The following is a 27,358-nucleotide window of genomic DNA, read 5'->3' on the forward strand; positions in this document are numbered from 1 at the left end:
TACACCGAAAACATCATAAAAAAAGGAGACGAAGAAAGAGAGGAGAGAGACCAAGGACGAGGACGACCGTGTGCGGCCGGTCGTGCGGTCCGTAAATTACCCTCTTCAGCGTCTTTGCCTACATTACACAACTGGAACAGGACGTAGAAAGACCGCGACATACTTGAGCGGCTGACCGGACGCGCGCCGGCTTGCATAGAGGAAAATATCTTTAAAACAGTTTGAAGCCCAGAAAGAGAGTAAGAACAAAGATAAAACAAGAATACAGAAAGGCTGCCGCGGTCGCTCGGTGGTTATGGTGCTCGGCAGCCGTCCCGAGAAACGCCGGTTCGATCGCGGTCGCATTTCGGTGGAGACGAAATGATGGAGGCTCGTGTACTGTGCGATGCCGGTGCACGTTAAAGGTCCTCAGGTGGTCGAAGTTATCCGCAGTACCTCATAGCCTCAGTGAATTTTGGACGTTAAACCCCCATAAACGAAAACAAACCAAGTCATAGGGAACTCTGAGTTCAATGCTCTCCTTGTTACTGTCTCTTAGGCCGCCTCTGCTGTGTTAAAGCCTAAGACGCCAGAGCACCACGACTAGACAGCCCACGGGGGACGACTTTGGGCACTGTGCGGGAGTTCAAGATACGAGTACAACACGTCGAGGCTGTGGCACCAGTTAACCGACAAGGATCACGGGTCTCCGTGTTCGAGATGTTCTTTCTACAGAAACCTCTCCCGTAAGTGGATCAATGCCTAGGTTCCCTCTGAAAAAGAGTTTAGCCTTCTGAAGAAAGGCGACAGAGACTCCAACATTTGTGTTTCTGACGAAAAGCGCCGTGCCGCGTTCTAATGCAAGTAGCTAACAATGTGTATCTAGGCGCCATTATTTATATTTTGTTCTGACTTATTAACTCCAGTTTGTTACTTTTATTTGCTTTCACGTTTTATAACCGCTAAACTCTATATTTGCCTTAATGGCCCACAGGATATACTAAATGAAAAAAAAATCGATTCGAATGACATTGCCATTTATCGACGGAGTAAAATCGTCTGCACAGTAAACTGCTGAAGCCTCAAAGGCGAAACATTCGTCCTGATCATCACTGTGTCTGCTGTGCTTCTAGAGGCACAGGTTTACGGTGACACCGATAGAACAGAAATTCAGCACAGCAGTAAGCGGCAGTATCACCAGAAGGGCGCGCGTAATCATTAAGGATCGGTGTTAAGTGAAATGAAAGTCGGTCACACAAGCTGGGCGCCATTTTCATCCATGTGATCCTTCAGCGGCCATAAATGCTGCATCATGCAAGCTAATTGCGACAGCCAAATTTAAAAATCACCAAAAATTGTGCCTAGAAATGCAGTCTACGCATCTTTCTGAAAGAAAAAAAAAATGGCTGAGGCTTAACTTGGTTAACCCTGGTCAGATGCGAAGCATATTGATGGCTAGGCTTGGTAATACATGGCTTTCCTTGGTTATTGGCGCGTGACGGCGATCTGTCGTGACGTCATGTGTCACGTGGTATGTCACATGGTGTGTCGTCACTGTACCACGTGGTCTGCACGGCGTGCAACCACAGCGACGGCGCGAGGTGGACCCTCATCTTCCTCTGTCGTGACGTCATGCGTCACGTGGTGTGACGTCACTGTACCACGTGGTGTGCACGGCGTGTAACCACGGCGAAGGGCTGTAGTGTACCTCTGTCTTCCTCTGTCGTGACGTCATGTGTCACGTGGTGTGACGTCACTGTACCACGTGGTGTGCACGGCGCATAACCACGGCGAAGGGCTGTAGTGTACCTCCGTCTTCCTCTGCCGTGACGTCATGTGTCACGTGGTGTGACGTCACTGTACAACGTGGTGTGCACGGCGCGTAACCACGGCGAAGGGCTGTAGTGTACCTCTAGTAATATGCTTCGCATAAAAACTCAACTTCGGCTTGAAAGATTTTTGTTAAGAATGCAAGTCTCTGAATCAATTTATACAGGCGTAGGCGGCATTTCTTGCGACAAAAATGAATTTGGTCACTGCAGTACAATCGCTAGCCTCCCGCTACTCCGAATTCTGCAATTTTCTGTTCTCATCCACTTCACAAGTTCTTTATCGCTGTTTAAAAAAAACAATAATAATAATAAGCAACCAAAACCCTCAAAGTCATTTCCCATTCCCCATCGGCTCCTCACTGCTGTCGCCCTGCTTCTGACAGCAGTTTTTGTCACTCTATAATTTATGACGCAACACGCCTTCTTGGTCACCAGACCTGAAACACTTTGGGCACACGTTATCTGTTTCGGGCTCCCTACTGTTTTTAATTTACATTAATGATCTACCCAAATGCCGTAACAACGCCAACTGCATTCTGCATGCTGATGACACAAACATATTTTTCTCTAGTGACAACTTAAGTGACCTTGCTGACCTTGAAAATGCAATGGACTGGTGCCGAAACAATCATTTAGGAATAAACCCGGTTAAAGCGAAACTAATGATGTTTCACTCACAACACAAGCGTCTTCTCAACGTTCCTGACGTGTACCTAGATAACCATATCATTCTCCCATTCTACTATTCCTTAGTGTGGCACTTGATTCACATCTAAAATTTAACCTCCACACTAAATCTTATCAGTCAAAAAGTTGCATTTGGCATACGTGTACTAATTAGAACGTGTACTAATTTTCAGCGAAATATTATTCCTTCACCTTATGCATTCATTCATAGCCAGTAGTGTTTATCATTGTGGGGTAACACGTTTACAGCCATCTTTCTTCTTTACGTCATCTTCAAAAATAATCTGTTGGAATAATGAGCTTCAGCTCATACACCGTATCTAGGGCTCCCATTTACCTCGAATTCAATAACTTACACCTCCCTTGTTCCCTGCAACTGAAGCTAGGTTTATTGATTTATCGTGCCTGGCACAATAACACTACCATCCCTATCTTTACTGCATCATATCTGTCTAATAATAATTATACTAGATTCTCCGAACAACGTGATCTCTTACTTCCGAAAGTGAAAACTAATTATGGCAAAAAGGCCGCTTTATTGTCAGCAATCACTGTCCAGAACTCCCTGCCCACTATCATCAAATCATTCCGCACCGAAGCATCATTCATAAAAACTTCAAAAACTGTACTTTTTTATTTATCTTCAGTTACCATGCCAATGATCCCTGCATTTATTGTCTGCTGTTCTTGAGTGCTCTTTTTTTCGTCATGTTTCTAAATGTGTTGTAAAATTCGGCATGATTAACCAAGTTTTTGTAGTGATTACTAATTCCCACTACACCTGCTTTCCGCCTGTGTGTTCTCTTCCACATTCTGCCACATTTTTATCTACCTTACATATACAGTCAATAAAAGGAGGTACCTCTGACAGTTTCTGCTTTGGGACCTGCTTCTGTACTAATTAATTTATGTACGCCATGCCTGTACCTCTTTTTCAATAAACCCGAACCTGAATTCAAGAAACGCAAAAATTCTCCCCAATAACTGGTCCCAGTATGTTTACACGAGATAGACTAAAGGGAGCGAGTTACCACTATCGCGAATTATGTCACTGAGAACCAACGAGTCACCCATCAAGAACGAGCGTTTCAAGTCTGATAATGACAGCGCAAATCTTCACGCTCGCGTAAAGTGTGAGAAATTTTATTGTCACGCCTCAAACTTTGCCCCACTATCTCGGCAACGATAGTGGGTAAAAATGAAGCAAGTCGAGATGCTGAACGCGGGCTAGCAGTCTATCAATAGATCAGTCAATCAGATATACACGCATGTCAGCTTCGCACAGCTTCTTCAAAACGGTAAGTGGAAAACCAGCGGAAAGGATGCGTTCACAAGCAGGAGAAGTACACAGGACAACTTCTGCTTGTGAACGCGTCCTTTCCGCTGGTTTTCCACTTACCATGCACCAACTGGCCCAACAAGCTACGCTTCTTCAGTTCTTCAAGATGACACCGCACATTTTCACCACTGAGCGCGGTTTGCTCGGGACAAACTGACATCAAAGCTTTTGCCCCAGTTCCAAATGTAAAGGAACACGCAGCACATCCGATATGCTGCGCGTTGCCGGCACTGGGTATTAAATGACATAGTTAAATCAAAACGCCGAAAAGCCTTGCTGGGAGCCAGAGGAGCCGCTTCTATAGCTTCTTCGATCAATGCCCAAATATCCATTCCAGATCACTGCCACGTACTCCGGCTTAGTGCACGGAATTACCTGATGAGGCGAACGTTTTGCACGCGTACTTCGGTGGTGCAGGCGGGACCTTTTATCTCCCATCTATCTCCCTTTGTGCTTGTATACGTGTGCACGTGTATGTGTGTATGCGTGTTGGAGTGCGCGTTTGTTTGTGCCCTTATATCTCTGAGATACGGCCATGCACCTTTTACACACCCCAGATTAAGAGGTGTTGGTGACCAGCCAACTTTTCACGGGTCGACGGCGGACGAGCGACACAAATAAAAACAAAAAAACCCACAAGGAGTATATATTTTTTCCAGTGCTTCCTCCTTCACAAGGCCAAACGTACAAACGCTACAAAACGCGGCAAAGAGCCCACTGCCTACAGTTGCAGCAGATACGAGTATGGAACGAAAAAAAAAGAGAGGGGGGGGGGGGGGGGGGGAGTGTCAATTCCTTTCCCCCTGCACCAAAGCATGCGCAGCCGCAGCCAAAATGACCCCGCAAGCTATACCTGTGAGCTTTGTCCGGCTGTCACTGCTATCGTGCCTCTGAAAGCATGCTCGCGGCGACGCGCTTGGCTTTTCCTCGAACCCTTAATTCGCATTAGTATAACTTCGTGCTGGTCTAGTTGGTTAAACATTCTTTGAAATAGGTTAGCGTCAAAAAACGACGAACACAAAGCGAGAGAACAACGATACGACACAGAAAATGCGCTATACACGCTGGCCAATCTCCCCCCGTGGGTATGTGCCATTCAGCCTGAAGACATCATCACCACCATCATCAAAAGCGCTTCATGTCGTCGCTTGTCGTTCTCTCGCCTTGTGTCCGCCTTTTTTGGCGCTAACCTATTTTCAAATAATCACTTAGTTCGCAGTTCGTGTAACATTTACCTATAGTGCCGGCTACATGGCCCGTATATGCAAAAACAAAAGTGAACTTAAATGGAAGATGCTGTGAAAAAGACTGCAAAGCAGCCACGACGTGCATTCTTTGTGCCTCGGTGTTCAGCCACGGCTCTCTCACTTCCCGACCAGTCACACATGCTGCTCATCGTTTGTCACACGCCAGAGCGGAAGGGGCTGGCGACGTAATACGAACGATGACTCGCGGCCCGGTGCATGCGTGTACATTGGTAACGCACAGTCACACGCGCTTGACAGGAGCCGATGCGAACGAATAATCGATAAGCACAGAGAATCGCATCGCTCCAGATCGCAAGACGTATTCTTCGGCCAATGCTGGATTAAATTACCCCGCTAAAAAAAAAAAAAAAAGAGTCGGCTAAAAATATTGGTTGCTTCTCATCCCTTTAGTGTCACCACTGAGGGCCAAGCGGTGCGCCCTTAGGTCACGAGACGGGGGTGTCGCTACACCGGCAATCTAAGAGCACTTGCTGCTGGGCTAGTTGGTTTTGGTTCATAATTTATATAAGATATATAAGTACGTTTCATGCATGCAATAAAATCAGTTGGAAGCTGGTGCTTCGTCCTGTCACCTACCTATGTGTCTTGTCTGTTTTTTTGAGTCTTAAAACTATTCAATTATACACCGGCATTGTGCACGATCCCCTAAACACAACTGTGAGTCCCGTATTTGAGCGGCCGACTTTCGACGTCCGGTAAAACCACGAAGTGCTACAGAATACAAAGAACAAAAAGAATAAACACAAAAACAAAAAATACAGAGGTGCAAAGGATGCGAAATAAGAATAAATCTATGTCAGATTTGTTCCCTACTTGCGATAAGTTCTACGCTAGATTTGTTCCATAGTTGCGATTAGTTATACGTCGGATGTGTGTTCTATGCCAAATTTGTTCCATAGTTGCGATTAGTTGAGGATTAAGAACATAGCTGCGCGTTTGGCTAAAAACGGCATGTCAACAACGTAATTCGAGTCCGTTCTTGTTCTAAGAAAAAAAAAAAGAATACTTAGAAAAAAAAATAATCTACGTGCGGAACGGTGTTACAGTTTTTGCATACTCTTTGTCTAGTGGCATCCGGCGGTGCCCATCATTTATCTCATTTTTTTTTTTTTGCCACGAATACAGTTATTTATGGTACTGGTAGTGGATTACCTCTGGCTACGAGTGCAGACACCGAAGTTCGACTCAAGTTGTTAAATACAAAAGAAGCGGACCGTCTACTGCCACACTCAACCTTATAAATCTTCGTCTTAGTAAAGCCCGCTACGACATAGAGCAGTCCGTACGGTGCGTTCATCCTTCTGTGAGTGTTTCGCGGTATAAACCTATACAAAACAAGGCGCAAGGAATAAATGGACAACACTGTTAACTCCGCCGCAACGACTAAAAAGTGTTTCTTTTGACTGCTTAAATATATACCTCCTTCTCACAAGAACATTAAGGGGACTCAAATACCTCTTTTTCACAATCAGGGGACTCTGGAACGATTAAATGGCCACACTCTAATGAAATAAAAATCGTAGAACAGATCGTTGTGAGCTTTCACATTTAACAGCCCTGCGCAGATGCTACAATGCACAATAACTTTGAGAAAACTGACCTCGGAACCGATTAGGACGACGCAATTGCGTTGATTTCCAACTGTCCTTGCTGACAATGTTGACTTCGCGGAATGAAGCCATTTCCATGGGGCAGAGCCCATGCGTTAGATCGCCGCCAGGGGTGTACGGGTTGAGGAGGAATTCAGCTTCGATCCAGAGCATGCAGGAGAAATTTTTGTAGGAAAACTTTGTTAGAATAGTAGCCTCCGTGCATTGTGAGTAATCCAGCTCGAGCGAAAAAATTCGTTTCAGAGGCTCATTAAAGAAGAAATAACGCAACTGAATTCGGCACACAAATACTGATACGGCAGTGAGAAGCGCGCTTTCAAATTCCACCTATACGCATGCGACGTATACGTTGCGTTTTTACTGCAACGGTCTCCCACGTTAGACCGGCCGTCTTACTCAAACTGAACATTGCCGCATACAGGAACTACCCTCACCCGGAAAATTAAGCTCAGAAGCATGATTTGCTGGGCGAGTTCGTAATCCGTGCCGTATCAAAAAAAAAAAAAAAAACAGCGAAAACTAGGACAAATGAACCCAAGAAGGCATACACGCACAACTGATTTATTTTTTGCTCATCCACGAACTCATATGTGGACGACTAAAAAATAAACCAGTTGTAAATCCGGCACAGTGTGCGGGCTTTCTTCGGATCCGTCTTGTTTTTCGCTGGCTTTTGTTTTTCCTAGAACAAAATTAAGCCCTTGCGTACTTCCATGATCCGACTAGGTACGCATCCCTAGCGATATAACCGCGCATATAGACACGTATGTCTTCAAACTAAGCCGCACGCCGCATTAAAACACACGTGCATGAAAAAGAAAACTAAAAAAGCATTTCGCCGACATTCGCTGCCAGTCGCACAACCAGATCGCGCACCGGCGTCACCTGCCAACACTCGCGCGAGGCGAGCCTCTCTTCGTATACCGTGCCTTCATTTCACTCGCGTCATGCGGTCGGCTTTCGCAACCTGCGAAGGCGCCAGAGAGTGAAGAGCGCTTGCGGCGCCTGGCCCGCAGCACGCTCAAAACGCGACGGATGCGAGCGCCCGGTTGCGAAAGCAAATGGGCAAGGACACGCGGGTCGCGCTTTCGGCAGGGCTTCTTCTTTTTTTTTTTTTTCCAGGAACGCTTTATCCGCGCTCGGGCCTTGGGCCGAGTTGTTATAACGAAAAGGACCACGTGATTGGGCAGCGTCAAACCTTTCGGTCCTATCAGGGTTACAGTACGTGTAGCCACTCGACGCGCTAACACCGCTGCAACAACCTTCCCTTTCCCTCTTGCTATGCGCCCTTCTCCCCCTCGCTACACGATAAGCGAGCTCTAAGCAGCCAGTCATGCTCGCGTGCGGTCGGACCACACACATATTCATGATGTAGTCATATACACTCCTGCCTCGTTAATATCAACACTCTGAGCACAAGCGAAACTGTCCATAAAGATTGGTTTATTGGTTTATTGGGGTTTAACGTCCCAAAGCAACTCAGGCTATGAGGGACGCCGTAGTGGAGGGCTCCGGAAATTTCGACCACCTGGGGTTCTTTAACGTGCTCTGACATCGCACAGTACACGGGCCCCTAGAATTTCGCCTTCATCGAAATTCAGCCGCCGCGGCCGGGATCGAACCCGCGTCTTTCGGGCCAGCAGCCGAGCGCCGTAACCACTGAGCCACCGCGGCGGGGCTGTCCTTAAAGAGAACCGTATGTAATAAAGATCCACGAAGGAAAAAAAAAGTAATTCAGAAAAAAAAATCATAATTGATGCCTCCTTCTGTACACAGTGGTAGGCAGTGAAGTAGCAATCAGACAGAAACCTTGAAAGCTGAAAGTGTGTTAACCTGGCCGCCATTATCTTCAAAAAAACGTGATGCAGTCCGAGGCGGTACAACCATGATGGCGTCTGGTGGCATAATGACGTATCTACTACCACGACTGCTTATAAATAACACAAACCGATAGTATATACCTGTACTAAGTCGGAGGACAGCTGCTGAAAAAGCCTTTCTACCTATCATAAGCTGCAGATAAAGCATGCTTAGCGATTACTCATGCATTTTGAAAAAAAGCTAAGGCCCTTCGAAAAGGGCCCCATGGCGCTGAAAAGCGTCAAACCACGTAAGAAAGCCATCATTTGGCAAATTTTGCACTTCTGAAGTGCTGTTCGCAGGTTTGCAGCACTCTAAATAAAAAAAATGAAAATATCTGTTAGGGGAAGTTGATATTTTGTTCACTTTGGCGACCATATTAACGCATTTTGTGCGTGTACATTGTCCGGACAGCGAGCTTCCATATTAACGAGGTGAACGTACATGTAAAAAGTTTGATACCCAGAAAACCTGCACATAATTCGAGTCGTCCATATAAACGGGGGTCACATAATAACGAGCACGACTCTATTTGGTCAAAGTAAAAAGAAACGTGGAAGCAAAGAAAGCCACTTTAGCGCCACCTTTGCAACTGCATAAATATACGCATACCCACGAATTATAGGATCAAGTGCACGCCTAAGCATTAACTATTAACCTCTCCAGTAACTAGGTAACTAACGTCAAGTTACCAGATTATCGGGCTCAACCTGAGATGTCAGAACGGAAAGTTCCTCTGCCCTTCAAGTCTCCTATAGCGCGCACGCCCTTGAGAGTTACATTCCGTTTTATCATTTAGCCAGCCCCACCTGAAAGCTGGCCCCACCTAATACTCATGTTCTCTTTATTTTCTTTTTACATTGGATAAGATAGCACGGTGGTGTCAAGGACTACGCGGGAAAAAATGCAATTGTGATACCGTACCGCTAACACAAAAAGTTTACGGGAGGCGAATGTGCGGTAAAAAAAAAAATATTTCGGCGCCGTCACGTAATCCAGTCACCTCAAATGTATCACGGTATGAGGGGACGTGCTTACTCTGTCCGCTGGTAACAATCCAACGCGACTGGGTCACCGGGTAGAGAGCTACAATAATTTTTTTTTTCCCCCGCGAACACGCGTCCCGCAAAGCTTTGACTGCCGATAGCACGCCAACGCGAACAATACTTACCACGCTGTTTCGAGTGTAAGCGTGACTTCCACACATCTAAGACCACAGATTAAAATTGACCATGCACATCTCTATATTTTAATTCAGCAGATTTGCGCTTCTGTGTTATGCTTTGTCAGTTTTTTTTTTATTTGCCAGTCTTCCGGCCAATTTACTACAATTCGTTTTGTCATTACCTTAACGAACAGCTGTGTGGAAAAAGCGGCCGCCGCAACTTGCCAGCCTTTCTAATTTGATCAGAATGACGCACTCGTCCTCTAATCCACCAACTAATCAAAAAAATTATCTCTCACCTGATTTCTTCCTGGCCGCGTAACCTATAGGCGGCAAGAAAAGAATTCGCCAGCATTAGATACCGTTTTAAAACAATTCGTGCACCACAAAAAGTATAATGCTAAGTTCGGCACAACCACTTAGCCACTTCAGTTTAAACCCCGATAATTACACCCAGTTCAGTTAGTAATCTAGAGTGGAAGCGGTGGCCGCAACTTCATGCATACTCTGAGCACAATCTTGCAAACCTTAGTGATAGCCAATGTGGTAACGACTCTTGGCATCCTACCGGTTTGCTGTATCACCTGGAAACAACGATCTTTTGTTCTTTTGTGATAACACGGATATAGCCGATACTATGATGGCCGCCACAGAACGGCGTTTCCGCAACGTTTTTATGGCCAAGGTGCTCAGAAGCACGCAAAAATAATGTCTTGATCACATTTCAACGCTTGCTGAAGAAGTGAACCATTAATTGATTCCGTCTTTTCTTGAGCAACCATTCTATTCGCGGCCAAGATGGCACTACAGAAGATTTCCGTGCACAAACCCCTCCCCGCAATTACCCCTCACTCCCCCCCCCCCCCGGCCCCCCGCCCCCCACCTACAGACAATGAGGCTGCAGCTTTAAAAAAATGTAGGTGTAAGCATAGGTGTAAGCCTCATTGTAGGTGTGAGCATAATATCCATTATGCTGGGCAGCGCGTTTGGTCTTCCTGGCTGCTTTCGCAGCTTGAGGAGGTCGGCGTCCCTCGCCGCTTTCGCTGCTTTACGTGCCATTCCGTTCAGCCGCTTCTCGCCGCTTTCGCTGATTTACTTGCCCTTCCGTTCTGTCGCTTCTCGCCGCTTTCGCTGCTTTACGTGCCATTCCGTTCAGCCGCTTTTTTTTTTTTCGTGTCGGCAGCTTTGCTCCACGCAGTTCCTTAAAAAGCACCCATGCTTGCTACACGTTAAAAATGTATCGCGGGCTCATTTTCCAGTGCTCGACAGATCTCATCATAAAATGTCTCCTTCAACATCAGTATCTAGGCTGTTCCTCCTTCCAGCAACGTTAAATACACGGAATTCTTGACATGTCCATTACGACAGCGCCAGCAAAAGCGCCAGCATTTGCAGATAATGGCACACGCAACAAAAAAAAAACGACCGAGTTCTAAGCTGGCAAACGTCCTCTGATCGTGGCGGGCGCGAACCGGGTGTCACGTCCGCCGTGCGCCCTTACCTCGCGAGCGCGCATAATCACTTTACACCTTACAGATGCAACCACTGAATGCATGGCCAGCTACGGCTAAGCCCTCACCATATTCGCCTCCTTTTTAGAGGGCAGCGCTAACCTCTCGTCCCCGAAACCGAGCAGAGCCGGGGAAACGTTAGCTCACCTGAGATTGATGAATTTGCGAGTTTGTGGCATGTGACGACATTTCGCAGTTATTGGCTACTGTTTAAACTTAAGGCTCAGCCGCCGCGGTGGCTCAGTGGTTATGGTGCTCGGCTGCTGACCCGAAAGACGCGGGTTCGATCCCGGTCGCGGCGGCTAGAATTTCTTTGGAGGAGAAATTCTAGAGGCCCGTGTACTGTGCGCTGTCAGTGCACGTTAAAGAACCCCAGGTGGTCGAAATTTCCGGAGCCCTTCACTACGGCGTCTCTCATAGCCGCAGTCGCTTTGGGGCGTTAAACCCCATAAACCAAACCAAACCTAAACTTAAGGTTCAGTAAACTCGGCGAGTTTCATAAACCAGCCTCGTGAAGTGGCTTTTCATCGTGCTCGGTGATGTTTATTTTGTTCAGGCAGGCGCATTTCTTGTCCGGAGGTTGTGCTCAAGCACCGTGGTGATTGCAAGAGCGTTGAGTATATACAGTATATAAAATTAATGCTTTCAGTAAAACCTCACTCGATAGTTAGCACCCATCCTGTCCATTTGACGTTGTTTTGTTCTATTTTGTGCTACAATGATTTCCCAACGCATGCGTAAGCAGGCGGAATCACAATTTCTAGAGTGCTAATTCAGACTCACGAAGGTGATTTCCCGATCAACCTGTCAGCACGTATATAGCTTTGAAGGGGCTGCGCGGTTTTGATTTTTATTATTTTGAATTCGGGTTTACGGCGAGATTAAAAACTGAACTCAGCTTATAAATAGAACTTGTATTGTTCTAGGAGACATTGCAGAGTCCGGGTCAATCGCCGTTATGATTACCGATAAAACGAATAGATAAATGTTCTCAACGAAGCACTAGTGGAGTCAAAAATGAAAACTGTGTCGAACGGGTCAGCAAATAGGATTATGGCCCATTTTGCTTTATTCTGTACCTTTAACGTCCCAAAGGGACTCAGACTATGAGGGATGCCCTAGTTGAGGCCGCCGGATAAATCTGACCACCTGGAGCTATTTGACGTGCGCTTCTCGCAGTACATGGCTTCTAGCATTTCGCCTCCATCGAAGTGCGACCGCTGCGGCAGGGGTCGAATCCGCGGTTGTCGTGTATTGTGTGATGTAGGCGTACGTTAAAGAACCCCAGGTTGTCGGGATTATTCAGAGCCCTCAACTATACGAATAAACTTATAAAACGGTTACACCTAAAAACCTACCTACCTATAAACCTACGATTAAACCTATAAAACCAAACCAAATATGCCGCAATCCTATTTACTGACCAATTCAGAGCTACACACTTTTAAAAAGGGTAAGTTCGCACACCTCTTAGCATTCCCGAGGTCGACGAAGTGCTCTTCAAGACTCTCGCACAGACTGTGCCGCCTCTTTATCGTTACGCAGTTTTTAGAAATTACAAGGCCTCCGACACGAGGGATGATTGCTAGCAACAATTATGCGTGACGCTGCATGCCGTCTCTGGTATAATAGTCTGCGCTGACCAATGACTCACTGATGCTGCGAGCGAAGTGCGCATGAATGACAATTAAAGAGATCGCATTTTAATAGCTCGACCAATTACCAAGTGCCCGACAAATAAGCCGAATGAAAATAAACTAATAGAATTGCAAACTGCGGACCACATCATTTTGTTTTTTATTATTATTATGCGTCTCGCTTCTGAAAGGTAACTGATCCGAAAAAATTGAAGTAAGGTTGCGAAGAATAAAAAAGGTTGTCGCACTGCTCCCAAAACCTCTGTAAAATAGCCCACTATTGGCATGCAATACCGTTTTTAAAGCTCACGAATGAGAAAACTTTACTAAGTACGTGGCCATACTCTCCGAAATGCAGCTTTTCTGAGACAAACCGAGGTTAGCCTAATCGTTTACAAAAGCACATTCGGGATGCTAAAACAGAGAAGCAAACTCTGCTTTAAGCCGAGAGCAAAACGCCTTCCGCATATTTTGTCTTGCCAGCAACGCGGCCTCTGGCCTTGAATACAGATCTAGCGATGGATTTTGCGCCCAAACACAAACTTGGCGATTACCGCGACACTATATACCGGCTAAATAGTCACCAGACGGTTCAGCCAGTGTGGTGCAAAAGTAATCTAACTTGATAGCGTCCGAGACTTGCCCTGCAAAATCCGCGCTGCTACATTCATCGCCACATATGAAACGCCACGAACTCGTCGCTCTGCCGTATTTACTTGATGCATATAATCCCCACGAAACCAATAAAGACAAAAAGGCAGCAAGCGGATCAAATCCAGTTCTCTCAGGTGAGATCGTTGAGTGTTTTGTCTGCCGCGCGTCTCCACGTTGCTCGCGCTACTCCTGCAACGCCTTCCGAAGCTCTTGAAAAGTTGGAGCGCAGCGGATCGAATCGAACAGTTTGAAATGCCTCCCGATAAAAAGTCACGCGAGCAGACGAGCGGCGGGGGTCGTGTCACGTCAGCCGAACAGCCGAGCAGACGACGCTGCAACCGGCAAGCGCCGTTTGCGCATGCGCGTACTCTCGTCCGTTCCTCCACTGCGGTCCTGCGTGGACGCTGAACGACCGTATGAATGACACTGCCGTAATTTCACACACAAAAAAAAAATGGAGAGCTGTACATATCGCGCTCTCGATATCACAAAAAAAAATGGAGAGCTGTACATATCGCGCTCGCATATCGAGACTTTATAGCACGCTCTTCTCATCTGCCCGATGCATTCTGTAAGCGTGCCAATTCTCCCGTGGACTTTGCACTAGTGCTTGGTCGGTGCTGCCAGGGAACCAACTGCCGCGCGCGTATTTACGCCGTGACCAGGAGATAAACGGAACGCTCCCGAAAACGCGGCTACTAATTTTATCGCCTTTATCACTGCAATCACGACTCGATGACGCAACAGGTGCGTGAGATTTCTCGAGAGGGACACACATCAAGCATGCACTTGCGTTTAAGAGCACTTGTGTCTGCCGGGTTGCGACACATGCGTTCACTCACGCTGCTGGCATTATAGACACGCAGCCACGTAGTGCGTCTGTTGCGGAACACCGGACGGACGGCAGAATGCTCAGCGCGTGGCGCAAGTGGGAGGACGTCCTCATGCGCAGCTTTTATCTCCGCCGAGAGGCCTGTTTCGGCAACGGAACGTATATCTCGTGAGTGCGATATGGGCGGGCATCAGTAGGCGCGAGAGCAATGACCTGCGGCGCAAACACGCGGCAAACATTTGTCTGTTTCTATGGGTGTTTACGGCCCGCCATGTTGACGATGCGAAAAAAAATGCATCGGATGAGCAACTTAATAAGCAGGGTGAGGGGTACTTCCTGCCAGCTAAATGATAACCTCTCAAGACAATTATATGAAATGGTTGCAACGATATTTACGAGTCCTCAAGACTGGTTCGAATATAACGTATAGCAGCAAACGCTTACTGAGAGTTTATATGTAGGTGCATGTTTATGTAAGTTTGTGAATGTATATGTGCTATCGCAATCAAAAGATTACGGGACGCGGGTGTGTGGAGAAAAAAAATATTTCGGCGCAGTCACAAAATCCAGACGACTGAAACTGGGACCGCCGCGGCGCTCAGTGGTTATGGCTGCTGACCCGAAAGACGTGGGTTCGATCCCGGCTGCGGCGGTCGATTTTCGATGGAGGCGAAATTCTAGAGGCCCGCGTACTGTGCGATTTCAGTGCACTTTAAAGAACCACAGGTGGTCGAAATTTCCGAAGCCCTTCACTACGGCGTCTCTCATAGCATCAGGCTTTGGGACGTTAAACCCCATAAAATGTAAAGCCTGAAATGTGTCAACGTAAGAGGGGACGTGCATGCTCTGTCCGCTGGTAACAATACCACGCGACTGGGGCGCAGGGTAAACTTCTTTTCCGTACCGTAAACTTTCGATCAATGTATATTACCGGCGCGTACCGAGTAAGTGCAGATGCGTACATTGACTTGTTTAAACAATATGCGTGTACATGGTGTACTATTATATTCCTGTATGTACTGCAGCATGTGTAAGTGCGTTGAAAAGAGTTGAATATTTGTGTACTTTTGTTACGCACACATTTGTGGTATATGCCGAATTTGCTTCTTGGGACAGGAGTCTGTATAAAAGCAAATGAAATGAACACATAAACAATTGCAAGCAACGTTTGCAGCAAGTGCGCTGCTCTACCGAGGAACAACAACCTTTTACGTGAATATATATGTAGGTGGTATCGGATAATGCACGAATACTGTGGCCTAGAGCAATGCGCCTCGTGGCACTCAAAGCTCACGTATCAGAGGAAAGGGTTGAGGTCAATAAACGCCGAAGTGCGAAGCCGGATTCAAAAGTAATTCTGGCTTTCTTTTTTTTCTTTTTTTTTTACTGATATACGAGCGGTATTTTTCCCGGCGCCGTGAGTTTTATCGGCACTCTACAATCGAACATTGAACTCCTCTTTCGAATTCGTTTCTCAACGACTTGCTGTAGTTCCGCTGATTGTCGCAGGTGCCTTGCACTTATTGTCGTGAATGCTTTCGACTGATCGTCGTAGGTGCCTTCGACTGATTGTCGTGGATGCCTTCGACTGATCGTCGTAGTTTCCTTCGACTGTAGTGTCAGTCGGCACAGCCCGCTCTTAGGTACATGAAATGGGCGACGCGCTGCTTTCTTCTACAAAGTGCCGTTATAACAGTAAAAAGAAACCTTGTAGGTTCCACTTCACGCCATAAGGAAAGAAATAAAAAAGAAGCTAGGCAATAAAGGCTCGCTGAAGCAAAGGGAACGCCTCCTGCCTATGCGCAGCCGTTGACAGGGCCGACAAGCCTGAGAGTGGGCCGCAAGGTTTACACATCAAAGGAGGAACAAGCTCGTGTGGGCGGTCGCATTCAGCTCTGTATGCACACAGCGCCTACCTGCAGATAACGGCAAAGCGGCAGCGTCCACTACGCTCCCCGTGCGAGTGCTAAAGGAGGAAGTAAAGCTGCGAAAACCTCCGCAGATTGGTTAGGGACTGTCATTGCACCTGGAGCACACAGGCGAATGGAGAGGCGCCGTTGGCAGAGATACGAAGCGAGGGTCGGGGTTGAGCATACATCCTGTAAGGTTGGCGGGGTCGCAAGCGGCCGTTCTCACCTTCAACGGGCCGCCGAACAAACACGCACGGCAGGTAACAAGGAAGTACCTAGCGAAGAGAACACCAGTTTATTATCGAAGGAGCCCCACGAGGAGACATTTCACTTCATTATGCCAGTGGCATGCGCATACACGACAGACATAGGTGATAAGCGTTGGAAGCGACGAAGCGGTAACATTCCACAACAATATGCCACTCTAAAGACAAAATAGAAGCCGTGTCTGTTTGTTTTTTTGTTCATAACAAAGGTATTGCGAGCCTGAAAGAAACGTACGAACAGTTCCAGAGTCTTGGCACAAGCAAAAGCAGAAAAGGAAAAAAAAAAAAGGAAGACGCACTGTTCAGCAAAGCGCCGCCGGTACCTGGTAAAGAGAGGGAAAATTTTCTTTTCACGAGATTGGCGCCGAAATAATATAAACATGCCAAAATGAGATGCCACTGATGCCCAGTAATCACGTGAGGCGATTCCTCCCCCCCCCCCCTCCCCCCCCCCCCCTCCCCCCTCATTCGACACGTTTTTCATTATTTTCAGTCGAGTTGCTTCCATTAAACGCGCCTCTGCTTCCTTAATTCATTTATCCCCTTTGTCCCGCTCGCTCCCCTTTCTTTCATGCCTTGTATTTTACAAGAGGATGCAATCACAACGCCTGCCCAAGCTGGTACGATAAGCCGACTTGATTTCAGGGCCAGTACGAAATCTCGACTCTTTGTCATTCGATTCCAATCCGCCTTGACGGTACGCGGCGCAGGTAGAGATGACGCTGGCTAAGATGCCTCCACCTTCCGAACGGCCGTTCAGGGTGATGACCATTACGTCATTTCGTTTCTCAGAATCAATTTCGCTGCGTCGCAACATCATTTCGAACGGCCACTTTTCCTAATGTGTGGGTTACGGTAGCGGGTGTGTCACATCCCGTGGATGAGAGGCATTGTCAGCTTCAACGATTTTGGGTGTTAAGCGCCAAACTTTTCTTTTATTTCCTCTCCGTTTTGCGCCATTGACCCGTGACAGCATAAAATTCATGAATGCTGCCAGTGTGGCCAGGCGAGTTTGAGACACTTGCCCTAAACGAAAGCGCTGTCGTGGAGGCGTGGCGCCGCTAGAGCGAATGGCAAAAGGCGAAAAGAAGTGGGGTCCATAAAGGAAGGCAGGGCACAAGGAGGGCACCAAGTTAATTTAGAACACATGTTTTTAGAACGCTGACGCATTTGTATTTCGCCTCCGACAAAATATAGCCGCCGCACCCAGGATCGAACCCTCGACCTTGAGATCCGGAGCCAAACGCAAAAGCCACTGAGCCACTGTGGCGGTAAATAAATGCAAATGGAATATAACCGCTCTATCTTCCTGACCCTGTACCGCAAAATCCACAAAGGACTGTTCCGCCATGATTATTGCTTCCTGTTTGAGGACCCTCAGACTACTCCCATCCAAGCGGCAGATGAGAGGCTGCCCCGCAGCTATGCAAATCACAATATAGTGCGTGGCACATCAGTTCAGAGTCAGCAGAGTTGCTCGCTCACAAACACCCGACTGATGTTCGCTATCGCGCCGCACCCAACTGCTCTCCCGATGAGCCGACCCGCCCGTCATGGACAGACCGAGTACTCTTTCACTATCCCTCCGCCTATTTTGTTTGTTTATTATTATTTCATTGATTATTTTTAAGGTTATTAAAACCTAATAACTGTTAACGTTACGAAAATTCCCCCTGTATGCCAATTACAGTCAATTTTCGATCTATCCGCCCTTGATTATTGGCTGAAGTGAGACCACACCCCGTCGGCCGCCACGGTATCTTCCAGTCGTTCAGTGGGCGGTATAGTAATAGAACAAAACCGAATGAATGCAATCGTTATATTACATACCCGCCCTAGATGCACTTCGATATGGACGTGCTCCCACCCCACCAGCACTATATGCGGGATAACGTTTCTAGGAATGGATGGAACCCTTCCCGAGGCGTGGACATACCTGCCGTTGCCTCACCTATAGTTGCGTGCGTTGCATTTTTCTTTTTTATTGTTATTCGATCCTTCTCTCTCAAAGAAGCACGATATCGCGACGTGAATGACGTCGGCGACTGAAACTGCACCTACATCTGCTGACCGCCAACAGCTTCACGCTATGATGTAACCCTCGTAGTTCCGTCACAAGAGGTGCCTCTGTAGTCGAGAATCATCTGGAAACGTCCGCGCGAAGCTCTTCAAAATAGTCGCATTTAGTAAGCCTTTCCAAGCACCGCACCCAATTTCTGTTGAAACCAAAAAAATTCGGCCTAAACAGAGCACGCGGGCCACAAGAATAGCAATCTGTCAGATTTGCAACGAGAAACAGCAACTGTTATTTTTCCTTGGGTAAGTATACAATCCAGGAAAAGACGTTCTCAGGTCGCGCCAACAGCGATGCAAGCGCGCAGCTGTCACGTTAGCCAACGCTGATTTCATTCTCAAGCATATTAGATCGCCTGCGTCTGACTTCTAACTCCACAAGTGTGGTGCGAAACAACTGACACATAACAAGAGTTTTATAGGCGTCGGTTGGCGCTGGCGTGTTCTGGAGACTTAGATCCGCTGACTTTATAGGCAAAAATTTGCGCAAAGCCGATAGTGGAACAGGCATTGCGCTGTTTCACCGTAATGTCAGACCAACTCTTCCGTCAGTTGGTGGTGTACAAAGCGTCACAGTGGTTAAAAAAAATTAATGGCGATTAAACTAGCGGTAATGCGGAAAATGATTGCTAGATGGCATGCGATAATGATCTGAGTACCTTCCACCCCGGCCTGCACGGACCGGGAAATGATCCCGAATACAAACATGCATTTCCGGGGAACTTTGCTTCTCTTTGTTAAGGGCTGACTCGATTGACACTTCCTCGGCGTACGTGCGGAGTGCCTGCGCGCCCAGCATGCGCCGCAACGGGCGTCAAAAAGCGGCATGCACCTCCATGCTCCTGGTGCTGGCTCGCTGCCGCTCGCGAGCCGACTGAAGAAATGTCAAGTCGTGAACAAAAGATGATTGGGGAGTTGCAAGGATTGCGAGAAAATTTGGGGGAACCTGAAAGAGCTGCAAGCCATGAAGAAAGCAGTCCCCGAGAGCCCCGCGGTCCTCCGATTGTTGTAAACCGGACCCCGATTCCGACGCGCGCGCAAGCGCCTGTGAGCAGGCGCCAATATCTGACATGCACACATGTCAGCTCGAGCGCGCGTCGAAAGCGGAGTCCCGTTTACAACAATCGGAGGACCGCGGGGCTCTCGGTGACTTTTCTTCATGGCTGGCAGCTCTTTCAGGTCCCCCCCCCCCCCCATTTTCTTGGAATCCTTGCAGCTCCCCAACCATATTTTGTTTACGGCGTGACATTCTTTCAGTCAGCTCAAGAGGGGAAGAGAGCCAGCACCAGGAGCATGGAGACGCATGTCCCTTTTCGTCGCGGCGCGGTGCTGGGAGCGGAGACGCTCTGCACGTACGCCGAGGAAGTGTCCATCGAGTTGCCGCTTCATTTTCATAGTGTAGGCCAGCAGCCATTAAATCATATCAGCATCTGTCATCGCGTCTCATTGTTCGGCTTGCTGCCACGTAACAATACATATGTCTTAACGAGCTCCTCACTTTCCTACCCTTTCCCGCTCAATTGATAAACGACAGGCTCTGTTCTGGCAGCATTGATGCCATAGGTATCATACGAGGGCTCTCGTGCAGCTGCCGCCATCAGCGTTCGATCACACTCCCGGAGGCACTTGCGGTACTACAAAACTTTCCACGTCTGCCGCTTCGTTCGAGGGTGGCGCTGGTGAACACGCTCAAGGTTAGGCTACACGACACCATCCCACCCTCCACGACGACTTTTTTTTGCCACACCCTGGAGTCTTTCCTCGCCGTGACCACGTTAACAAAATAAAACGCATCACATGCCGTTCATTGCTCTACGCGAAATCATTCATTCCTCACACTATAATAGATTGGAATAACTTGCCATCACACATAGCTATTGAGGTTAACCCACAATCGTTTCAGCATTCGTTAAAGCAAACCATGGACTAACAGATTTGGTATTTTTGTTGTATTATGTGCATTTACTGAGTATTTTATTCTGCGTTGTTTGTTATTATTTGTGTACATTACTAGTTTTAATTCATTATTACGTGTATTTTGTTCAAATTCCTGTGCCATATTTTTATGATTGTATCGCCCCCCCCCCCTATGTAATACCCTCGCACGAGGGCCCTTAGGGGTATTGTAAATAAATAAATAAATAAATAAATAAGCCCACTCGAACTTGATTACTTTTGTATTTTGTAAATAGTGTACAAAGCTCTCCCCTGTCCTTTCTTGCTGTCGCTCCCGTCTATACATCTCCTCACTATCCTCTCCCTTTCCCTTTCGTTTCCGCCGGCTGCAGCTCGGGTGCTTAAGATATTAGATAGCAATTGCCGCGGCCGGCAACACTCTTTTGCGTCACTTTTTATTTTATTTTTTTTATTTTTTTATTTATTTATTTATTTTTATTTTTTTTAATAAACCACTACCACCACCACCGAGCGCGAGATGCGGAGGTCGTGACTTCGGATCCCACCGGCGGCACATGTGGTTGTCTTTTTTTTTCAGTTACTAATCAGTTTTCTTTCAGAAAATAAATAATTATACCTTAATTTCACACTTATCAACACACACACAAAAGAAACATTCCTCTATGCTTACGTTGGTTTCAATAACTGTTGGCTTCTTTCGTATTCATGCGTAGGGGACCTTTAGCAAAGGGTGAGTTCTCTTCATCTCTATACTTTAAGCCTCTATTAGCCGCAATCTCGGAGGTAGCTATTTTCCGCAGAACTGATATTTACACTGCTATTACGAGATCTGCGACGTTAGGAAGAAGATAAGGCAGGAAAACAAAAGCAGTTGACATCCACTTTTCACGAGTTTTAGGAAGGCGAAAATTACTACAGTAAACAGCGCGCTTAACAGCAACCACAACGTTACCGTACCTTACTGCCTGCAGCACCTGTTTGGCTGATTGTAGCAAGAACTTTTGCTAGACTAGTTGGCGTTAGTTCTTAAATCAAGCATTACAATTAAACGAACAATAAAAACAATGAGATAGAAACCTTGGCCAGAGGATACTTCATAACATCAACCATTAGACAAATGCTTTCTTCTTTCAGCAGTCACCCTGCGGTGGCTGTAAGAGTACTCAGCTCAATGCGCTGTTTTATCAGCTAGCTCACAAAATGTTCGACCAGGCTCCCTCAACCTCCAAGCCATATCCGATGTACAGGCCACAAATAGCTGCTTTCCGCCCTCACTTCAAAAGCAAAATGACAATAGAACCAAAAGGATGGGTTTTCAGATATGCACCGAATCACCACATTTTGCACCAAGTACCTCGGTATTCCCTCAATCTGGCACGAGCATGCGGAACCAGCGAAGGAGCAAGAGGTCTAGGTAGTGTAGGGACCATACCGTCGCGTCCCAATCAGGACTAAGGATCTGAATCCAAATTTCCCACTGAAACATGCTCTTCAGTTTCACAGAGCAAAAAAAAACTTGCCCCGGATCGCCGTTTGAAATAGGCCAATAGCGAAATGGAATGCTTCCATCCACGATTCGTTCCACGCAGCGAGCCACAGCAGCGGAGTCGAGCGTGAAGAGCGATATCGACGGGAAATGGTGACGAAAGGTAACAGCCCCTCCGCGAACTGGCTGATAGCTTCGCGGTATCGCGTCAGAAGGTTAGCACACATACCGCCATTGTTATCCAGCAGCGACAAGCACGCAGACTGCATCGCCTGCCCTGTGCTGAAATGGCTTTCCCCTTGTCGTGCATCACACCCACCACTGCACCCCGCAGAGTTCTAGTACAGAGTTCCGGCAAAGTCTTGTAATACTGCAGCGACAGCCAAACGAGCATGATCTCCGCTTTTAAGAATGCGCTACTGACCGTTGCATCTTTCGCTCGTCGAGACAGTGGAGACCTATCGGAGATAGGACAGGTACTTGTGCAAGACAGAAGCATCGATTAGAGGTCACTTTACAGTATCGGCGTATCGCTTCCAGCGCAAGGAGTTGAAAGCCACAAACCCGCTTCGCTCCGGGATTGTACCGCTCTGCAACACCTACCACTGCTATGCAGATGCTGCGCGGCAGTCGCCAGCGCACCGCATAACCGTAAATGGATACGCTGATGACTTAGCACACGCCATCATACAAACGAACGCACAGTTACATCTGCAGTAGAGCCGGTCGGTAGCGCAAGAGAGTGTTGGGCGAATTGCCGGACCGGGTCATAACGTTCACTGCTAAAGTGTCCTCTAGAGTGCCGCCTAGGCAGTGTTTAGAGTGCCTACGGCGGCATTCTACAGTTAGTCACTGTTAACAAAAGCCGTTTCTATTACCGCTCTATTTCCGGAGCCCTTCACTACGGCGTCCCTCATAGCCTGAGTTGCTTTGGGACGCTAACCCCCAATAAATCTAAATCTATTACCGCTATCTTGACATGCGGAATATGAGAGTCGGAAAGAGAATAAATAGTTCTGGAGAACGAAGTAGCAACTGCCGCAATCTCATTATGATTAACTTCTAGAACTCAAGCCACGGACTGAATTACTTAGTTTTGACGACATATAGAAGGGATATTTTGCAGCTTTGATTTTGAGAAGATGCGAAGCTAACGCTGGCCAATAGCTGTGGCAGCCAGTTGCTTTACTTGGTCTTGTTCGAGGGAGGGGGGGGGGGGGGGGGGGGAGGGGGGGAGCGTGTTGCAAAACATGGTTTGTTTTCTCTTTTCTTCCTCTTTATTTTTATAATCCCAAACACACAATCCTGCATGCTGCGGATAGAGGCACAATGTCGAGAAGGAAGTTGATCTTTTTTCTCTGTCCTCGTATACGGTGTGGCGCAATACACGCCTATGAGAGACGCATCCGTGGTTTGCACGGCACATATTTGTGCCCGTGAAGTCGCAAGTGACAAGCTGACAGTGAGCGAAGTTATCAACGGCCTCTGCGACGTTTAGTGTCATTATAGGTCGAAATAACTGCCGGCTAGCGACATTCCTATAGCGTTTCATCCGGACCTTACTGAATATAGGTATAACCACGTGTTTACAGTCCCCATTCGGTGCAGCGGAGTTGCAGTGTATGCAAATATAATTGCTTTTTTCACCTTTTATATTGTACATGCCCCGATCGGGCATGCAACCGGCCTCGCCACACGGGACTAATACCGGCGAGAAAAGAAATAACAAAACTATAAGCACCAAAAAAAAAAAAAGTGTTCTAAGAAGACTCCTCATGCAAAGCCGACCAACCGCATTCCTAGCATTATTTGATTTTTTTTTCGCCTGCAGCGGTTGGTCGGTACCGGAGTCTGTTGACCACGGACTGATTGAACGAGAGACCCTGTTTGAAAAAAACGCCCCACTTGTTTCAGAAGGTTGTGAATGCAGTGCAACTCGAAGAAGAGCATACGGGGAAACTGTTCTCACTCTTCCCTTAGAGGAAGCCCACGGCTGGAATAACAAAAAAAAAAGCGCCCTTCCCTCACGCCATCACGGAACTTCGCTCCACTCCGCGATTGCCTCTGGCGCCCCATCGCTGGCTCCGACATGCGCTGATCCAGCGTAACAGCGGCTTTCAATTTCTCTTTTTTGTACTACTTTTTTTTTCTCCACTCGTTTTCTGCACCTGGCTCGACGCATACCCGACCGTGCTGCAAGCAAGGCATAATAAACGCACCGGAGGTCAGCTGCATTCCTGTCTGTGCACGCGGCGCCCATCGCATAACTCTGGGCTCGCTCCCTGTCACTTTTCGCTTGCTTCTGTTTTTTTTTTTCGTTGCTCAGTTTTGAGCTTCCATAGGCTCGGCTAAAAATTTGTGCAAGAAGCAAAAAAAATGAAAAAAAAAGAACATATAGGGATATTCATTACGAACCGTCGCTGCACCGCTATAGGCGCATATGCAATCCGCCTGCACTTCATATATACTCTGCGCCCCTGCTTTGAGCCTGTGCACTTGGCATATCGGACGAGGTAAGCTGAGAAGGCAGTCCGGCAGATGTCAGCCACCGCACGAGGAAAGAGAACGGGTATACCCCCCCCCCCCCCCCTCCCCTTTTTTTCACGCGCAAAGCTGGGCCGCAGAATGGTTATTAGTATTTTAAATCTGCAAAGCAATGAAGTGAAGCGGCGACCAAAAGTAACCGATTTGTATTTTCTTTGCATTTTCAACAGGAAGTGTAACGTCGGACGATTTCTCCTTTCTGACGTGAACAGTGCGTAAAAAAACTCCGTTCTCGTCCGTGCAGGTTGATTCGTGCGGGTTTGCATCAAAGATTTGCATCAAAAGGGTTTGCACTGTCAACGATCTGAAACCGCTGTCCTATTTCCCTCGCTGGGATATTTTTTTGTTCCATGCATAGTAATGCGAAACAGCAAGCGATGCGTGGTCGCAAAGCTGAGTCGAATTAATCGTATATCCTGTACACCGGTTCAATTCTCATTCCAGTTTGTTTCAGCCGTTTGCTCCACCTCATTGACTAGTGTTTAAATGGAGCGATCGCTAATTTTAGCAATGAACTTGATGCCGGTTTTTCCTTCACTCTATCAGCGCTCTCCACTATCCACCAGGCCTAACTACATGAGAGGAGGGATCTTCAAAAGTTAAACCGGAATCAACGCTTATCTCGGAATCAACGCTTTTCTCGGAATCAACGCTTATCGCCAGCCTTCTCAGAGCAACTATACGAGATAGCTCAATCGAATCTTCGATTTCCAAAGCTTTCGCACGCGGGCTGGCTTTCCGGTGAGCACTAGACTGGTCGCTTCTTCGTAGTGCTCGCGCAACCTACTTCACATGTTGAATGTGCCTGCGTGCTGGTTAGAGCGCACGTACACGAAAGACGTCTCATCTAAAGTGCCTGTTCAGTTTGGTTCTCGGAAAGCGATGAACAAAAGTCACGGCAGTCAAGGAGGGGTGGGTTGTAGAGGCACTACGCGACGTGTCACAAGCGCTTACTGTCGGCTAGACTGCTATCATTCACATTATCAGCGCTGTATTGCGCGGTTACTGGTTCTAAGAAAGGGATCAAAAGGAGTCAGGACAAGTAAAGAGCGGCGGGTTGCATAAGCACTACGCAACGTGTCACGGCGCCTAGCGGCGGATAGATTGCTCTCACAGATATTATATCACGGTGGCACTAAGCAGTCACTCAGCAATGAAATTACAACAGCAATGTCATGCACTGATGAGTATAATAATGTTTTTAGGCGAGAACCTGTGAGATGTCATTATAACCGATATACACCAAGTGTCATTGTGCCAGCGCTGATCAAGAAAAGAACTGGCACGACGTGAAATTAGTACCGCGCACACTTTTAATCCATTTCGTTCAGAATATATCGCTTGAGGCAAGGTGGGTGGGTATTGTCAACACAATGAGCTATGCGTCGTCAGTACCTTTGCTGCACTTTGTCGCGCCAACTTTGCACATAACTCGTATCGTCTGATAAGGGATTATGCGCTGGCTTCTCGACCGAGCATATTCACGCCATCACAAGCGCCCCTCGATCAGTTGCATCTTCATGATCGAGGCGACACCAAGCGCGCGATTCACTCCACACATAGCTTGCATACTGTACTACTTGCGAAAAGTAGTGAAAATGAGAAAGGGGAGAAAGGGAGAGGGGAACTGATGCATGGTGGTGCGGTGTTCTTATTAGGCGGGTGGGTGGACCGCTGGCACAGGGTTTCTACCAATGTCACGCAGTGTCTCACCTGTAAAGTAGGACTCCTTGGCGTGGCAGCGGTGCCGTAGCATACTGCCGGTGCCCTTTTTGCTCGAGTAGGAGACGAAATTCTTGCAGTGCACGCATCGCGCGAAGTCGCGCAGCTCGCCGTCGAGCACCACCAACTCGAAGTCCTTCCACGAGGCGCTCTTGGCGTTGAACTTGGTCATGAAGTGGAACCGGTGAGGCTGGCGCCGGTGCAGCTCATACAGAATGTCCTTCGTGAAGGTGCCGTGAAATGGCGCCGTCGCTTCCTCGCCGGAGGACATGTTGTCGCCGCGCCTCCTCCGCCGCACCGCTCCGCCGGGGAAGGAAGCCGGCGGCCGCTGCCGCGCCGATGCGCGTGAGTCAACATTCTCCACTCACGGCCCATGACGCATGCACGCACTCTCGACGCAGCACGCACACGCGATCGATTCCGCACGCGGCTCACGCCGCCCGGCCGTGCAGCAGCAACCTTCTCTCCAGTCGCCCTCGCCACCCGCCCGCGCCCCGCCTCGCCGCCGGCTGCAGCGGCAGCATCCCTCTCGCGCGCGACGACGCCATGTCCCGCCACAGGGCTGAGAGAGCTGAGAGAGAGGAACCACTCCAGCCTCAATCCGTGAACATGGTGACGCTCCTTAACAAGCGATGGCGCGGCGATCGCTTGCGCGTTTCGTAACAGGGAAAGCGGCGAACGCGCGGTGTTTGCTTTCCGCGAACTAAACGATATGACACGCGGTACTTGCTGGACGTGTGTTGGACCTTGTCTTGACGATAGAAACATAAAGAGGAGGAGATACGTGAATGCTCGCAGCTCTTCAGGCCGTTCTTGTACTCTGCCCAGAGTACAAAACTTCGAGTGCGCGAGTTCGATCTTTGTAACAAGAGCGCTGAAAGAATATCTCGCTTTGACATCACCACCGCCGGCCGTTGCGGGATGGAAATTTTGAGATTGTCACTTCCTTTGGCCGCTTGTACTTGGTTGTTGGCAATGTCCACAATAAAAGACGAGTTGTTTAATGAAGTTAGTTTCGCTGCTGACCACATAAATAAATGTGCAATACACCCCCTCTTTGCCGGTT

At 47.8% G+C, this 27,358-nt stretch overlaps 1 protein-coding gene across 2 annotated transcripts in view; it reads right to left on the reverse strand.

Annotated features, from left to right (window-relative positions):
• LOC149339649 (uncharacterized) overlaps positions 1-26,840 on the reverse strand; it is a 40,079-nt gene extending 13,239 nt beyond the window's left edge. Inside the window, exons 1-2 of one of the 2 annotated variants that reach the window (XM_089548351.1) lie at positions 26,284-26,840; positions 10,040-10,063 (exon numbers count right to left, since the gene is read on the reverse strand). In XM_089548351.1, coding sequence (XP_089404477.1) covers positions 10,040-10,063; positions 26,284-26,563 — 304 coding nt within the window. In that variant the 5' untranslated portion in view covers positions 26,564-26,840. The remainder of the gene's footprint in view (positions 1-10,039; positions 10,064-26,283) is intronic. The other variant, XM_089548352.1, reaches the window with a different exon arrangement.
• Positions 26,841-27,358: the final 518 nt, after the last annotated feature.

This window comes from Amblyomma mixtum, chromosome 6, assembly GCF_055824585.1.
Source record: "Amblyomma mixtum isolate Tamu chromosome 6, ASM5582458v1, whole genome shotgun sequence".
Lineage (NCBI taxonomy): Eukaryota > Metazoa > Arthropoda > Arachnida > Ixodida > Ixodidae > Amblyomma > Amblyomma mixtum.